This window comes from Trichechus manatus, unplaced genomic scaffold (genome assembly GCF_000243295.1).
Source record: "Trichechus manatus latirostris isolate Lorelei unplaced genomic scaffold, TriManLat1.0 scaffold00076, whole genome shotgun sequence".
NCBI lineage: Eukaryota > Metazoa > Chordata > Mammalia > Sirenia > Trichechidae > Trichechus > Trichechus manatus.
Window position 1 is genome coordinate 102475 of NW_004444012.1, and position 19144 is coordinate 121618.

The 19144-nt window shown below is 38.5% G+C and overlaps 1 protein-coding gene across 1 annotated transcript; it reads right to left on the bottom strand.

Moving 5' to 3' along the window:
* Positions 1–2541: 2541 nt before the first annotated feature.
* LOC101357814 (olfactory receptor 4F15-like) lies at positions 2542–3534 on the bottom strand. The gene has a single exon (XM_004380581.2). The coding sequence runs from the start codon at positions 3532–3534 to the stop codon at positions 2542–2544; it is 993 nt and encodes a 330-aa protein (XP_004380638.2).
* Between the last annotated feature and the right edge of the window lie 15610 nt (positions 3535–19144).

Below are 19144 nucleotides of genomic sequence, written 5' to 3' on the forward strand. Positions count from 1 at the left end.
TGCTTGGATTCATATCCCAGCTCTTCCATTAACCAGCTTGTGTCACTAGATAGATAATCTTTCTGTGCCTCAGTTAGCTCATCGATAAAATGAGAATATTACCTCCCTGATTGCTATTAGAATTAAATATATATAAAATTAATATTTGTAAAGAGCTTGTATACCAAAAAACCAAAATCCATTGCCATCGAGTCGATTCCGACTCATAGCGACCCTATAGGACAGAGTAGAACTGCCCCACAGAGTTTCCAAGGAGCGCCTGGTGGATTTGAACTGCCGGCCTTTTGGTTAGAAGCCATAGCACTTAACTGCTATGCCACCAGGGTTTCCAAAGAGCTTGTATAGTCCCTATCAAACCATAATCAATAAATATTGATAGTAGCGGTGGTGGTTGTACAAAAGCATTGAATAGGCTTTTAAAATGCTTTGAGAACCCTGATAGATGAGAAGGGAGCCATATATATAGAAGTTTCAGCTGATTTTGTAAACAAAATGGTTAAGAGTAAGCAGAACCCACTGCCATCAAGTCAATTCCAACTCACAGTGACCCTATAGGACAGAGTAGAACTGCCCCATAGGGTTTCCAAAGAGCAGCTAGTGGAGTTGAACTGCCAGTCCTTTGGTTAGCAGTCCAACTCTTAACCACTACCTCACCAGGGCTCCAGAGCAAGCAGAGTGATGATAAATCTGTCCTGAATGTGTCAAATTTTATTTGGAATGATTGTACTTATAAGTTTCCATTTGTCAAATAGAAAGTCAGAAAACCACAGATTGTAAAGTTATTCAAAGAGGCACTTTCTGCAATCATCAGGAAAAATAGGAGTATAAATAAAGCTTACCAATAGGGAAAAGGAATAGTTTGATACATAGGACAATCCTTAGAAAAAGTCTAATTTTGCCATAAAGAAGATTTTCTCTCTGGTTAAGATAATGTAAGGATAACATATAATTTTTCTAAGGAATATTTATTTTACAAATTATTTAACAACTTTTAAAGAAGTCTAAAATAAAAAAGGAAGAAAAATTAATATAAAGGAATAAAATAACTTCATAAAGAAGTCTGAAATCTTTCAGTAGTTTAAAAAGAATTTATTTCAAAGATCTATTAAAACCATTAATTTATTAGGGTATGACTATATATGTGAAAAATTTTAATAACTTTCAAAATAAGTAAGCATTAGTGTAATTTTATAATGGTTTGTTAGCAGTTTATCAATAGTTTTTCAATAGCTTAATTTGTTAGGGATCAGAATGATTTTATCTCTGGCTTATATTATCTTTGAGTTTCCAAAAGTTCTAAAGTGCTCCAACTGTACAGTCATGAATACCACAATCCACTATTAGAAGCACATAAAGGAATACAGAAATATTCATGTTGAAACTCTTGAAATACTGCCACCGTGGGTATCAATAATAAAAGTGATCGTGAATGCCCTTTCGGGTGTTCATTAAAGCAGAAAGCAATATAAACAGAGGAATATTGTTGAATTGTGGTTATTGCAGAAAGTGACATAAATAAAAGCCATGAATGAAAAGTTCATGGAGTGATGGTATAATCATCTAGTATTAAAATAACCAGGACCTAGTTCAAGAAATTTCTTGCTGGGCTGAAAATAAAGCACTTGGGAACAGCAAATAAGCATAAGAAATTAATGCCAATAGAAGGACACCTCACTGATGTCACTTCTGCTTTAGTGACTCACAAATATAAAGGCAGTAGAAGGTATAATCTTAGCAGAAACTACACGAATCCAAATCAACAAGTAAGCCTAACAATTTTTTTTTTAATTGATTAATCTAAAAGTAAGGAGACTTGATTCCCATCCTGAGTCTATCATTTAATAGCTTTGTGCTTGAATGTTATCATCTATAAAATGACTAGATTGGAACAAATTATCTCTCAAATTCCAGTTCTAAAATTTCATAATTCTATTATATAATCAGTTGTTCCCTAGGAAAGCAAAGGATATAGGGTAATAGGAAACAGACACTAAACTAAGAGGAAAAAAAATGAGATAATATGGCAGTCTGGTAAATAGTTGGGGAGAAATAACATTAACCCATTCAAAGCAAGTTAAGTGTTAAAGGGAGTAATATGCTAATATCCAGCACTGAATAGTTCAATACATTCTCTGTTTGGCACCATTTGAGGAAAAAGACGATTGGAAGTGGTGACTAAGGTGAAAATCAGCTTTAGTTTGAAATTTTACATAATTATTAGGAAAATAAGCAAAAAGCATTTCCTAATTTAAGAAAAATTTTTATCAAGATAAAAATACTCATAATACAGAGATATTATGAATATTAAATAAAATAATGTATATAAAACCCCCAACAAATGGTCTGGAACAAAGAAGTCTCCAATGTTAACTCCCTCTATCCTTATTTATTACAGTACTACACAGCCACATGGCAGATGCCTAAATGTAACCTAACACATGAAATTAATAAGACTCTAAAATTTTCATGATTATTTTTTTCCATCATCATCAAATAGAGTGTAGACCTACTTTTTTTAAATTTTTTTTATCTTTAGAGTATTTAGGACAACTTCCTGTAACTCACAAGCTGACGGCAAAGTTTCTTCATTGTTACCTTCATCTCCTTGTTCCTAAATGTGTAGATGACTGGATTCAGAAAAGGAGTGAGAACTCCATCAAAGATAGCAAGAAACTTGTCCAAGTGTGATGAGGGGAAGGGCCACGTATAGAAGAAGATTAATGGCCCAAAGAATAAAACCACCACAGTGACATGAGCTGACAAAGTGGAGAGGGCCTTGGATAAACCACTTGAAGAGTGTTTCTGAACAGTGAGCAAAATGAAGATGTAAGAAGTGATCAGTGTAAAGAAGGAACCCACAGAGATGAGTCCACTGTTGGCCGTGACTATGAATTCCAGTCTATTGGTCTCTGTGCAAGCAAGTTTAATGAGCTGAGGCAGGTCACAGTAAAAGCTGTCCAATACATTTGGGCCACAGAAGGGCAAGTCTACAACAAAAGCCAATTGGGCCACTGAGTGGATGAAGCCAAGCATCCAGGAAGTGATCAAAATCAAAATGCACATTCGTGGATTCATGACGGTCAGGTAGTGGAGAGGCTTACATATGGCAATGTATCTGTCAAAGGCCATGGCTATGAGCAGCACCATTTCCGTGCCTCCAATGGCATGAATGAAGAAGATCTGGGTTATACAGCCCCCAAAGGAGATTGTTTTGTGTTTTCTGAAAAGGTCATAAATCATTTTGGGGGCTGTAATAGAGCAAAATCCAAGATCAAGAAAGGAAAGATTGGCCAGCAGGAAGTACACGGGGGAGTGCAGGTGGGGGTCATAGGTCACGGAGAACACAATGAGGAGGTTTCCCATCAGGCTTGCAACATAGAACATAGAGGAAAAGAGAAAGAGGAGAAGCTGGATCCCCCACGAATTGGAGAGTCCCAGGAACACAAACTCAGACACCACAGAGTGGTTGGCTCCATCCATTGCCTCTAACAGCAGAGGTGAATCTAACGTTACCTGAAAGACAACAAAGAGCATATCAAACTTTGTGGAGAGTCACTGACAGCATAAGTTTAAATTTTTAAAGAAAAAATATTACCTTACCACACACAGCCAAAACATCTCTACATAACCCCTTAAACTGTAGTTGTAGAAAATGGGCAATAACTCTTTGCCACAAAGCACTACTTCTGACTAACTCCCAGCCTCTCTAAAATTCTCCAGGTTTTGATAAGAGAAGATTATGCAAAAACACATGCCAAATCAGAAAGAAGAGTTACAGAGGCAGGCTAGGAACACCCTGGAATAATATGAGGAAAGGAAGAGGAACTAGACAAGAACTGATTAGTTTCTCCCTCACAGATTATTACACCTGCCCATGGAGTTTCCCAAACTGCAGGTAATTTCTGATGACTTTTCATTTTCCTTACCTCGTGTATTGCCTCCTACATGCAATGCTATCAATTTCATTAATACTCTCTCTTGCTTAGCTTCATGCTAGTGCAGTTTTATCAAATTGTATTCTCCTTTTCCTCAAAAAAGAAGAAAGTAATGAAGAAACTCTAAATATGTCCAGCTTTTGCAGCTCAGCCCAGGGAGTGGAAGCAATCACAAAGCTGGACATGCGACAGGATTATGGTAGAGTAAGGACAAGACCAGAAAAGAGATTTAAGCTGCAGAATTTAAACACAGATAGAGCTAATGTAATGTGGCAAACAAAATTCTATTGCATGGATATATGTAGATCGTTGTCCATGCCATGCTAACTTTTTATGGTTCACGGAGTGGTGGAAAGAACACTGCACTTGGAATCAGAAGAGTTATGATCGAGTCCTAGCCCTAAACCAGTGCAAACTTAAGTCCTTTCTCCCATTCCCCTCCACGCACCACTAAGTACTTGAGCTCAGTTTCATCATTTAACAATAAACAGGCAAATAAACAAGTCTAACATTTCTATGATTTTATAACACAATGCTAGCCCAGTATGCAATGCAGCTCACTATGATGATAGTATTCTGTACGTTGGGTTCCTATCATATTCACCTTCTTTTCCCCAATCTGTGATTGGTTATAAGTTCCATATTCCCATGAAAACCCTCTCTTTACATTAATCTCTCTTCACTAATCCCTTTTGCACTACTTAAATCATTCAATTAACATATAATGGTAAATTCCTTGTTTCATTTATTTTGCCCTTTGCCATAACCATGTTTAATCATTCAACATTTATTGAGTGCCTACCATGCACAATGTATTGTTTCAGGACTTGTTGAAGTATCAGATAGAACCATCAGACTTGCTGAGGTATTAAAGTATTTACTACCCATAAGGCTTCTACATTTTAACACTTAAAAAAGCTAAATAATTAAACATCTGCTATATAAAGAATGTCGAATAAGTGGATTTTTGAAGCAGAAAAGATATTCATGAGCCACGGTGATCAGGGCTGTCTTCAGAAAGAAAGTAGGACCTATGATATACTTTAAAAGATGAATATAATTTATTTGAACTGACAGATTCATGTCTAAGATCAAAGAACTACTGAGACATAATCAGAGAATATCTTCCAGTCTGGAGCAGTGGTTAGGAGCTATCTCTAGAAATAATGATAACACCAAAGATAAAAAATGTGGCTACCATGTGCAGTATACCACGATAACTCTTTTACAAGTACCATCTTGTTTGATATTTATAAACAACATGGAGAAGTTGGCATTACAATAGCTTCTTTTTACAGTTGAATAAATTGACACCAAGAGAGGAAGTAAATTACTCAAGGTCAGAAGCTAGACCGGTAAGTAGTAGAACTACTGGTACTCAAGCCTGCCTCTTAACCAGTTCTGTAGCGAAGACAGCTTTTCTCTCATGACTTTCTGATTGTGTGATACACAAACTTCTTTCCTTTCTGGATTCCTAAGTTCTACTCTCATCACCCTAGACAGATCTAAGTGTAAGAGAGAAGAAGGCAGTTTTGTCCTCAAATGTTCACAGGCATCAGAGTTTCTTAAGCTGCATCAAATGCATCCATAATTCATCCTGGATGTTTAAACAACCATGGTAGGAGAAAACAGATTCATATAATACCTGCAACTCAGACCATCCTGACTGAGTTCTCTGACCACCATTATCTTGATCCACATGAAATCCTTTAGCTTCCAGTAGAAGAGACTCAGCTCTTACTATTCTCTGATGGAGAAACCAAGGTTCTCTGTCTTCATGTCAAGAAATGAAATAAAGCCTACAACTAAACCAAGTCAGATATTATCCCCACTTATAAGTCTGCCTCTTAAACGTTCTCATTTATTTATCTTGGATATCAATCTTGGATTGCAATTTTTTTTTCCCTAACTGCAGGCCCTTCTCATTTGTATTGGTTCTTGCTCATTAACTTCAGCTGATGCTGCTTCTATTGTACAGAGTAATATTTAATTGATTTCTAAACAGAACAATTCTGTCACCAGAAGCATCCATTCAATACTGGTCCTTAGGGATCTCAACATTGTATACCAATATCCCTCAACTATTTCTATATTTAACATCTACTCACTTATTCAAAGACCTACAGTGTGACTGTTTCCAAAGAGTTAACCTCATTCAACCTTTATCTGGTTAGAACCAACATTACTTCATGCACAAACAGCTATAAAAATACTGATGTTGTAGGAGATACGGCTAATTAACACACAAGAGAGTACTGACCAAATGATGCTGCAGAGACTTAAGGTCAGTAATGTGAGCTCATTTATCCAAGGGAATTGTCACCTGGATTCCTGGCAAACCAATAAAGGAAGCTATTAATGAGTCACAAAAGGAGAAAAAAGAGGTCACAATTTTTCCCAAGGAAGCACCATTTTCTTCACTTAATTTGAAATATTTATTTATGAATAAGGTTAAAAAGGGACCTCCAAGGAACTTTATTATATTTATATTAAAATCAGCTCTATCCAAGGATCTTGGTAGGTAAAACAGAAAACCACATAGAAATCATCAGGATTGGAGGTGGGGCCAAGATGGCAGAATAGTCAGACGCTTCCTGTGGTTCTTACAACAAAGACCCAAAAAAACAAGTGAATCAATTATATATGAGAATCTAGGAACCCTGAACATCAAAGACAAAGCGAGGAGTTGGACTGAGTGGCAGTGGAAGGGAGAGACAGTTCAGAAGCAGCGAAGAAGTGCCAGTCTTTAGGTAGCCAGCACCCTGAAGGCTGGGTTGTCCAGTGCACGCTGGCTGAGGCGAGCAGTAGTGCTCGGAACAAATTTCACCACATCAGGAGAAACTGGACGTGGACAGTCTGCACAAGCCTCCGGAGCCAGGGGAATGTGGCACTGGATCTGCGAAAGTTAAGCACAAGTGTCTAACCTACCAGGAGGGATCAAAATAACCCCTCCACCTCTGGGACTTTCTCAGCAGAGAAGTGCCACTCTCCCTTCACCTACCCCCTCCCCACTCTGCTTCGACACCACTCAGGCGGTATTCAACAATTGCCATGCTCCCTAAGCCAGAAATAAGGGCTATGGTACCCAAACCAGTCTCATGGCTTTAGGGAAAAAAAAACAAAGCCAAGTCCCCTAAGCCTGCAGCTCAGGACTAACCATCCAAACCAGTCTCATGGCTTTAAAAAATCACCACGCCCCCAGAGCCTGCAATTCAGGCCAGGCACTACCCCTTTGCCTAAGCACTGGCATAAGGGGTCCACGGACTTCTAACACCCTTCATCCCTGTCTAGACTTGTGTGGGCCAATTCAACAGCATAGCCCCTCATTAGCATAAAACAATAGGATATATACCTGAAGCCTATTTTCAACTGCAGCAGCCAAGGGGGAGTTGCATATTCATGACATTTGTCACCACCTTGCCCATTAAGCAGCATCCTCACCCACCCACAGCAGGGGACTGAGGGCCGATGGTTTCACCCATTCCACCCAGCCACCCACAACAGGGGTCTGAGAATAAGTGGTGTCTCCCACTCCTTAAAGCCAACAACATTGAGGATACAAAGTCCAGCTGCAAAACCCACCTACCTACGTGCTCTAGGGGACAGGGACACGCCTTCTACCCAGGCACTCAGGGGCAGCTGTCAGCCCCCTGCCTTGCTCAGCACATAGCACCCTACTGCAAACAGATACCTGTGCCTGTTCCAATCACCCTTACGCAACCCTGCCCATCTAGGACTGTAGTTGAGAGTCTACACCACAAACTCAGTGACTGATGAACTGGACACCTGAGCTGAACCCGCACAAGAAAAGTGACCAGACTCCTGGGCTCACACACCTAGTAGCAGCTCTAACCACCTGGTGACAGGACAAGAGATCTTCAAAGACATCAATAACCAAAGAAGCTCACATGCCCAGCCTACTTGGGCATATCCAAATAAAATAAAACAAAAAGCTAGGACACAGTAAGCAAACATACAATAAATAAATATAATAATTTATTGATGGCTCAGAGACAACAGTCTATATCAAATCACATAAAGGAGCAGGTCAAGATGGCTCCAGCAAGCAACCAAAACAAAGAACAAGGAAACTTTCCAGAGGAAGAGACCATGGAATTACCAGAGTTTGAATTTAAAATATTAAATATACGGAGCTCTTCAAGATATCAGGAAGGAGATCAGGCAAAACGCAGGCAAGCCAAGGAATGCACAGACAAAGCAATAGAGGAATTCAGAAAAACAATACAAGGACAGAATGACAAATTTAACAGGCTGCTAGAAACCATAGGGAGACAGCAAATAGAAATCCAAAAAATTAACAATAAAATTGCAGAATTAAACAGCTGGATAGAAGGTCATAGGAGCAGAATTGAGGCAATGGAAGTCATAATTAGTGAGACAAAGTTAAATCCCTTAACACCAATTTATTTGAGGAAAAATCAGATAAAAGAATTTTTTTAAATGAAGAAAGTCTAAGAATTATGTGGAACACTATCAAGAGGAAAAACCTACAAGTGATTGGAGTACCAGAACAGGAGTGGGTGACAGAAAATACAGAGAGAATTGTTGAAGATTCCTTATAATCAAACTTGCCAAAACAAAGATAAAGAAATAATCTTAAGGGAGGCTAGCGATAAAAGAAAAGTCACCTACAAAGGAGAGTCAATAAGACTAAGCTCTGACTAATCAGCAGAAACCTTGCAGACAAGAAGGCAATGGGATGACATATACAAAGGCTTGAAGAAAAAAATGGCAGCCAAGAACTATATATCTAGCAAAACTGTCTCTCAAATATGATGGAAAAACAACGGCATTTACAGATAAACAGAAGCTAAGGGAATTTGTAAAAACCAACCCAAAAGAAATATTGAAGGAAGTCCTCTGGGTAGAGAACCAACAATATCAGACAACAATGTAAGACTAGAACACAGGACAGAACAGCCAGATGTCAACCCAGATAGGGAAGTCACAAAAATAAGTCAAAGCTGAAAGACTGAAAATAGAGAAACAGAGACATCAATATGTACATGATGACAACATTAAAAAAAAAAAGAGGGACTAAACAGTGTAATTATAGAACTTTCATATGGAGAGGAAGTTAAGGCGATATCAAGAAATAAAAGATTGATTTAAACTTAGAAAAATAGAGGTTAATTTCAAGGACACCACCGAGGAAATTAACAAGTGTACCCATCAAAATAAAGAAGAAGAAAAACATAAAGGCTCAACAAACACAAAATCAACAATAACAAAAAATATAAAAAGAAAACACATAGAGAAAAACGACTCAGCACAGAAAATTAACTGGAACAAAAAAAACTGTCAGCAACACAAAACAAAAAACATCAAAATGACAGCACTCAATTCATACCTATCAATAATTACACTGAATGTAAAAGGACTAAATGCACCAATAAAGACACAGAGAGTGGCACAATGGATTAAAAAAACACCATCCATCTATATGCTGCTTACAAGAGACACACCTTAGACTCAAACACACAAACAAACTAAAACTCAAAGGATGGAAAAAAATATATCAAGCAAACAACCAACAAAGAGCAGGAGTGGCAATATTAATCTCTGACAAAACAGACTTTAAAGTAGGATCCACCACAAAGAATAAGAAAGGACACTAATGATTAAAGGATCAATACACCAGGAGGACATAACCATAATAAATATATACACCTCCAATGACAGGGCTGCAAAATACATAAAACGGACTCTAACAGCATTGAAAAGAGAGATAGACAGCTCCACAATAATAGTAGGAGACTTCAACACACCACTTTTGGTGGAGGGCAGAACACGTAGAAAGAAAATAAAGACCGAAGATCTAAATGCCACAGTCAATCAACTTGACCTTATAGACATATAAAGAACACTCCACCCAACAGCAGCCAAGTATACATTCTTTTCCAAAGCACATGAAACATTCTCCAGAATAGACCCCATATTAGGCCCCAAAGCAAGCCTTAACAGAATCCAAAAGAAGGGAATACTACAAAGCATCTTTTCTGATTATAAAGCCATAAAAGTAGAAATAAATAACAGAAACAGCAAGGAAAAAACCATATACATGGAAACTAAACAACACTTTGCTCAAAAACTACTGGGTTAGAGAAGAAATCAAGGATGGAATAAAGAAATTCCTAGAATCAAATAAGAATGAAAATACAGCTTACCAGAATCTTTGGAACACAGCAAAAGCCATGCTTAGAAGTCAATTTAGAGCAATGGATGCACATAAAAAAGAAAGGGACAAAATCAAAACATTAGCTACACAACTTGAACAAATAGAAAAAGAACAACAAAAGAAGCCCACAGCCACCAGAAGAAAGGAAATAATAAAGTTCAGAGCAGAAATAAATGAAATAGAGAATAGACAAACAATTGAAAGAGTTAACAAGATCAAAAGTTGCTTCTTTGAAAAGATCAACAAAATCGACAAACCATTGGCCACACTGACAAAAGAAAAACAGGAGAGGAAGCAAATAACCCGAATAAGAAATGAGATGGGCAATATCACAACAGAAACTAACACAAACTGAGGTAGAAAAACTAAATAAACCTATAACAAAAGAAGAGATTGAAGAGGTAATAAAAAAAATCACAACAACAACAAAAAAGCCCTGGCCCTGGTGGCTTCACTGGAGAGTGCTACAAAACTTTCGGAGAAGAGTTAACACCAGTACTATTAAAGGTATTTCAGAGCACAGAAAAGGAAGGAATACTCCCGAACTCATTCTGTGAAGCTAGTATAACCCTGATACCAAAACCACGTAAAGACACCACAAATAAAGAAAATTACAGACCAGTATCTGTCATGAGCATAGATGTGAAAATTCTCAACAAAATTCTAACTAATAGAATTCAACAACGTATCAAAAAAATAATTCAATGTGACCAAGTGGGATTCACACCAGGTATGCAGAGATGGTTCAACATTAGAAAAACAATAGATGTAATCCATCACATAAATAAAACAAAAGATAAGAACCACATGATCTTATCAATTCATGCAGAAAATGCATTTGACAAGTCCAGTACTCATTCTTGATAAAAACTCTCAGCAAAATAGAAATAGAAGGGAAATTCCTTGACATAATAAAAGGTATTTATACAAAGCCAATAGCCAGCATCATTCTAAACAGAGAGAGTATGAAAACATTCCCCTTGAGAATGGGAACCAGACCAGGATGCCCTTTAACACCACTCTTATTCAACATTGTGCTGGAGGTCCTAGCCAGAGTAATAAGACAAGCAAAAGAAATAAAAGGTATCCAAATCAGTAAGGAAAAAGTAAAAGTATCCCTATTCGCAAATGATATGACCTTATACACAGAAAACCCCAAAGAATCCACAAGAAAACTACTGAAACTAATAGAAGATTTCTGGAAAGTATCAGGATACAAGCTAAACATACAAAAATCGGTTGGATTTCTCTACACCAACAAAGAGAACTTCAAAGAGGAAATCACCAAATAAATGCCATTTACAATAGCCCCCCAAAAGATAAAATACTTAGGAATAAACCTAACCAGAGATGTAAAAGACCTATACAAAGAAAACTACAAAACACTACTGCAAGAAATCAAAAGAGACCTACATAAGTGGAAAAACATACCATGCTCATGGATAGGAGGACTCAACACTGTGAAAATGTCATTTCTACTCAAAGCGATATACAGATACAATGCAATCCCAATCCAAATTCCAATGGCATTCTTTAATGAGATGGAGAAACAAATCACCAACTTCACATGGCAAGGGAAGAGACCCCAGATAAGTAAAGCATTACTGAAGAAGAAGAACAAAGTAGGAGGCCTCACACTACCTGATTCTAGAAACTATTATACCACCATGGTAGTCAAAACAACCTGGCACTGGTACAATAACAGATACATAGACCAATGGAACAGAATTGAGAACCCAGACGTAAATTCATCCACCTAGGAGCAGCTGGGAAACCCTGCTGGCATAGTGGTTAAGAGCTCAGCTGCTAACCAAAAGTTCAGCAGTTCAAATCCACCAGGTGCTCCTTGGAAACTCTATGGGGCAGTTCTACCTTGTTCTTTATGGTCACTATGAGTCGGAATCAACTCCACAGCAACGGGTTTTTTTAATGAGCAGCTGATATTTGACAAAGGCTCAACGTCCGTTACATGGGGAAAAGACAGTCTCTTTAACAAATGATGCAGGCATAACTGGACATCCATCTGCAAAAATACGAAACAAGACCCATAGCTCAGGACATGTACAGAAATCAACTCAACATGCATCAAAGACCTAAATATAAAATCTAAAATGATAAAGATCATGGAGGAAAAAATAGGGACAACACCAGGAGCTCTAATAGATGACATAAATAGTACACAAACCATAGCGAACAATGTGCAAATACCGGAAGAGAAAATACATAAGCGGGAGCGCATAAAAATCAAACACTTATGCTCATCAAAAGACTTCACCAAAAGAGTAAAAAGAGAACCTATAGCCAAAAAAAATTTTGGCTACAACATATTCAATAAGGATCCAATCTCTAAAATCCACAATGTACTGCAACAAAAAGACCATCAACAGACAAACTGCTAAACAAATTATGGTATATACACATAATGGAATACTACACAACAATAAAGAATAATGATGAATCCACAAAACATCTCACAACATGGATGAATAAGGAGGACATTATGCTGAGTGAAATTAGTCAGTAGCTAAAGGACATAGATTGTATGAAACCACTATTATAAGAACTCGAGAAAAGGTTTAAACACAGAAGAAAGCATTTTTTGATGGTTACGAGGGTGGGGAAGGAGGGGAAGAGAAATCCACTAACTAGATAGTAAACAAGAATCATCGTAGGTGAAGGAGAGGACAACACACAGTAGAGGGGAAGTCAGCACTACTGGACCAAAGCAAAAGCTAAGAAGTTTCCTGAACACAAACACTTTGAGAGACAGAGTAGCTGGGCTGGGGCCTGAGGACCATAGTTGCAGGGGACATCTAGGTCAATTGACATAACAAAGTTTATTAAGAAAATGTTCTGCATCCCAGTTTGGTGTGTGATGTCTGGGGTCTTAAAAGCTTGCAAGCAGCTATCTAAGATGCATCAATTGGTCCCAACCCACTTGGAGCAAAAGAGAATGAAGAACATCAAAAACACAAGGAAAATATTAGCCCAAGAGAAAAGAGGTCCACATAAACCAGAAACTCCATCACCCTGAGACCAAAAGAACTAGACGGTGCCCAGCTACTACCAATGACCACCCTGGCAGAGACACAACAGAGAGTCCCAGATGGAGCAGGAGAAAAGTGTTGAGCAGAACTCAAATTCAGGTAAAAAGATGAGACTTAATGGTCTGACAGAGACTGGAGGAACCCCCGAAACTATGGCCCCTGGATGCTCTGTTAGGCCAGAACTGAAACCATTCCCGAAGCCAACCCTTCAGACAAAGATTAGACTGGATATAAAACAAAAAATAATACTCGCGAGGATTGTGCTTCTTAGTTCAATCAGATACATGAAACCAAACGGGCAGCTCCTGCCCAGAGGCAGGATGAGAAGGCAGGAAGGGACAGGAACTGGTTGAATGGACACAAGAAACCCGAGTGGAAAGGGGGAGTGTGCTGTCACATTGTATGGGTTACAGCTAATGTCACATAACAATATGTGTATAAATTATTGTATGATTAATTAACGTGAGCTGTAAACTTTAACCTAAAGCACAATTAAAAAAAAGAAAACAAAATCCTCAGGATTTGTGTGGGTGTTTGTATGTTTGTTTTAATTTCTATAAATCTATTTTTCTGCTCTATAATAAAAAACTAACATATTCATCATCCTCATGGAATTGTTTAGCTATAGATTCTATAACATGATCCACAACTTAACCAAAAATATATTGAGAAACAGGGATAGGGAGCTGCAATTGGTAACAGATCAGGATTCAGAAGACAAATTCGATTCCAGTTCGGCCAGTAACTCACTCTATAGCTTTGGGTAATTCACGTTATATCTCTATGGTCTTATTTCGTCTTCTGTAAAATGAGCACACTAACGAAATGATTTTCATAGTGACGTCCAGTTCCAAAACTTCCTACATTATATCCAGATCTAACATTCTCATTGATTCATGAGGGAGAGAGGACAAAAAGAGGCAAAGAGCAAATAAACATTGAGGAACAGCATTATATCTAAGACTTATTTTTGTGTACATGTCTTAGGGAAAAGAAAAAGACAATTCAGAAAGGTAAGTAAAATTCAATCGTATTATTTTTTACTATTTATCATAGAGATGGTAAGTATTAGTTAACCCAACAATCCAAATGGGAAGACATGAGGTTTTTCATCAGGACTTTGCAGTCAGAAATAAGTGACTTTGGAGACGTTGTAGGAAGAAATCTCAGATGATAGCTTAGAAATGCTACTCCACTGCCTGAAATCCTTCACTGGAAAGGTAAAGTTCAACCTTACCACGACCTGCATGGCCCAGAAACAAAAAGTATCTTGACTCCTTGTATTAGCACTTGCTGTTCCTTCCACCTGGAATGTCCTCTCCCTAATCCGTGTCTTTGTAGTGAAGTCTGAACAGATAGTTTTTCCTTACTTTTTCAGTTACTGATTTCTACTTTTATGGCTTTATGGTCAGAAACCATGCTTTGTAATATTTTGATACTTTGGATTCTGTTAAGGCTTGCTTTATGGCCTAATATGTGGTCTATTCTGGAGAATGTTCCATGTGCATTGGAAAAGAAAGTACACTTGACTGCTGTTGGGTGGAGTGTTAGGTATACATCTATGAGATCAAGTTGGTTGATTGTAGCATTTAGATCTTCTGTGTCCTTATTGAGCTTCTTTCTGGATGTTCTGTCCTTCACCGAAAGTGGTGTGTTAAAGTCTCCTACTATTATTGTGGAACTGTCTATCTCTCTTTTCAATGCTGTTAGAGTTTGTTTTATGTATTTTGGAGCCCTGTTGTTGAGTGTGTAAATATTTATTATAGCTATGTCCTCCTGGTGTATGGACCCTTTAATTATTATATAGTGTCCTTTCTTATCCTTTGTGGTGGATTTTACTTTAAAGTCTATTATGTCAGAGATTAATATTGCCACTCCTGCTCTTTGTTCATTGTTTGCTTGGTATATTTTTTTCCATCCTTTGAGTTTTAGTTTGTTTGTGTATTTGAGTCTAAGGTGTGTCTCTTGTAGGCAGCATATAGATGGATCGTGTTTTTTTTAATCCATTCTGCCACTCTCTGTCTCTTTATTGGTGCATTTAGTCCATTTACATTCACTGTAATTATTGATAGGTATGAATTCAGTGCTGTCATTTTGATGGCTTTTGTTTTGTGTTGTTAACAGTTTCTTTGTTCCAGTTAATTTTCTGTGCTGAGTCGTTTTCCTTTATGTATTTTCTTTTCATCTTTTTCGTTATTGCTGATTTTGTATTTGCTGAGTTTTTATATTCTTCTTGTTTTTTATTTTGATGTGTAGGATTGTCAATTTCCTTTGTGGTTACCTTAATATTTACCTAAACAGATACTTTTTGAAGTACCTAGAAGGTGATTATTAAATATCAGATTGCTCCATAACTTAACTACCTGAATAAAGTCATTCAATGCAACACTCGTATAGAAAATATTTCCTTCAATTCTCCAATATATATATGATTTTTAGCTCAACACAATGTATTGAAACCCTCCTGGGTGCTGGGTCCTTGCTAGGTTCTAGGATGCACAAAAATCAATAAACAGCAGAAATAAAAATAAATATTAGAAAAAATACTCATCATAGATATTAAGGTAAAACTGGAAAGAGAATGAGGAAAACAGACACTGCTGAAAACACTTTAAGAGAGATAAAGGACAGTGGTAAACATGGGCCTAAACCTCGAGTAACTTACAACTCAACTGGTGAGAAAGCCATATAAACAGATATCTTCAGTGTAATATAGTTAAAAGTAATATGTCAGTAGGTACAGAATGCTATGGGAACACAGAAAAAGAGTCCTTAGCCCAGTCTGGGGATTCAGGGAAGGATTATTTGAAGTCATGATATGTGAATTGAGTTTTGAAACAGAAGTAAAAGTTAGATGAAAATAACTGCATATTATATTCCAGACAAAGGGAGTAGCAGTGTCACAAACATGAAAGTGTTAATGTGATATATGGAGTGGAGCAGGAAGAACGAGGGCAGGACACCCAGGAAGTTTGTGCAGAAGCAGGAATGAAGGAAGAGGCCCTGCACGCAGTTTAATATTATTAGATTATAAGGGTCAAATGGGAATGGAAAAGAATGCAATAACACAGAAAAAATGTTATTAATTATAAATTTATAACATTGATCCTGACTCATAGTGACCCTATAGGACAAAGTAGTACTACTCTACAGGGTTTCCAAGGAGTGGCTGGTAGATTTGAACTGCTGACCTTTTGATTAACAGCCTGAGCTCTTCACCACTGCGCCACCAGTGCCCAATTAAATGCATAAAATTGGAAGAAGAGAAAGATTTCAAACAAATTTATTTAAACTTCCACCTTAGAAATTAGATGAACAATAACAAATTAAACCCAAAGTAAGCAGTAGGTAGTGGACAAATAATAGCAAAGAGTAATACAGAATGAAATAGAAAAGAGAAAAACAATATGTAAAATCAATAAAATCAAAAGCTAGTTTCCTGGAAAGATTGTCAAAACTGATAAACTTCTCACCAGACTAATAAGGAAAAAAAGAAAAGAGAAGAAGAATTGTTGTTGTTAGTTGCTGTCTAGTTGGCTCTTACTTATGTATAATAGAACAAATTGTTGCCCAATCTTGTGCCATCTTCATGATAGTTGATATGTTAGAGTCCATTGCTGTGATTCTTGTGGCAATTCATCTAATTGAGGTTTTCCCTTATTTTCTTTGACTCTCTACCAAACATGATGTCCTTTCCTATTGATTGGTCTTTCCTAATGATGTGCCCAAAGTAAGAAAGCCGAAGTCTCTCCGTTCTTGCTTCTAAGGAACTTTCTTGTTGTATAGTCAGGTTGTTTCAAAAAGGAAGATGAGGAGGCAGAGCCAACATAGCACCGTAGACAGATGCACCATGCCATCCCACTGCAGCAAAGACCCAAAAAACTAAGTAAAACAGATACAAAGGTCACTCTTGGAACCCTAGGTATCAAATGAAGAGATAAAGAACTAGATGAAACACCAAATAGAAGAAGAAACTGATGGAAAACAGAGAATGAGGAGAAATACAGAGTGGAGGTCCCCTGCCAACTAACACTACACAGCGTCTCCATCTTGGAACACAGCCAGCAACGACCCCAGACAGGGACTACAGGAAGGCGAATTCATGGGGCTCCCAACAGAAGACGGAGCCCCCACCCTGTAAGCCACCTCCCATCCCCCACCACTGGGCCCCAAAGCACTGCCACAGCTAGAGAGCCACTGGCCCGCTGCCATCCTTGGTCCCTACCTGCTGGCTCCCACATGCTGCCATTTTTTTCTCTCTTTATTTTCTTTCTTTTCTATCCCCCTCTCACCTAGCCCCATAAGCCACATCCTTCCCTTCCTACAAGATCCCAGGTCTGCCTGCTCCAACTCACTGACACCCACTGTTCTGCCATTTCTTTTTCTCCTTTTTCCTTTCTTACTTTTAGTTCTTCCTCCCACCAAGCCCCACAGGCCACCTCCCCCCTTCCCCCCAGCCCCTGCCACACGGCCACAGAGGGCCACTCGCACACCAGCTTGCCACTGCTTGGGATCTGCCATACCCCCGCACACTGGCCCCTATGTGCCACCATTTATTTTATTCTTTTTCTTTCCTTATTTTCTTTCTATACTCCACGTAGCTGTGTGCACCACCTCTCCCCCTCCTGCCTCAGGTCAGCCACACACCCACCCACAGGTGACCCTTTTTTTTCCATTTTATCTTTCTATTTTATTTTCTTTCTTCCCCCAACCAAGCCTCATACACCACTCCCCCTTCCTAACACCCCCTGCCATGCCAACACAGTGAGAGCAACCCCAGCGCTCAGGCCCACTGCCATATCAAATCTGCACCACCCCTTCCCTCCTGTCACTCAAGTAACTGCTGAATTGGTGGGAAGTGAGCCTGTACCACGCCATGTCTGACAACATTGCCTATCTGGCAAGGGGCTGTGAATGCTCCCACACCACTGGACCAACATCATGAGACAAACAACACCCAGCTAAGCAGCCCTAAGTCACCTCAGAAACCCATGTACAACAAAGCTGGTTTTCCCTGCCTTTTGCAGCCCTGCACACCCGGACAAGGCAAGGAGAGCTATCATGCCCACAGACGAGCAAACAGCAAAGTACGCCTGGCCAGTCTGCCCTGACATATCAAGACAAAACAAAAAAGCAGGATGAAACAAATGAACATAGAATCAATAAATTAAAAAAATAATACCTTAATGGCAGGGAGACAGAAGACAATATCAAAACCTATAAAAAAGTAGGACAAGATGCTCCAGCAAGTGATTGAAATAAAGAATCAGATGACCTTCCAGTAGAAGAAAAGGCAATGGAAATACCTCATAATGGAATTCAAAAGACTAATATTTAGGGCTCACCAAGACAATAGGAAGGAGATCAAGGAAAACACAGACAAAACCAAGGAAAAAATAGACAAAATTATGGAAAACACAGGAAAAACCTACGAAAACATAGCCAAAATCAAAGAAAACATAGACAAAGCAATAGAAGAATTCAGGAAAATACCATAAGGACAAAATATCAAAGTAAATAAACAATTAGAAGTCATACAAAAACAGCAACTAGAGAGACTTCCAGCAACATGGCACTCTAGGCAGAAGCACCATGCCATCCCTCCACAGCAAAGATTTGAAAAACTAAGCCAAACAGAGAAAACAGCAATCCCAAAGCCCTAAACATCAAATGAAGAGATAAAGAACTCAGCCAAGCACCAAATGGAATAAGAAACTGACAGAAACAGAGAGCAAGGAGACATACATGGAGAGGTCCCCTATCAGCTAATGCAGCACAGATCCGCCATCTTGGACTCCTATCAGAGACCAGCAAACAGGGGGTACAAGAAAGCAGCTTCACGGAGCTTCCAGCAGGAGACAGAACAACTGGTAAACAGCGACATACACTTTCCCACTCCCCCACCCTTCTTCACCCCCACTAGGCCACCTGTGCTTCCTGGGGCCACAGTCTCTTGGCTGTTT

Excerpts from the sequence above, each read along its gene's own strand:
- LOC101357814 (XM_004380581.2), bottom strand. The coding sequence starts at position 3,534 with ATGCTCTTTGTTGTCTTTCAGGTAACGTTAGATTCACCTCTGCTGTTA.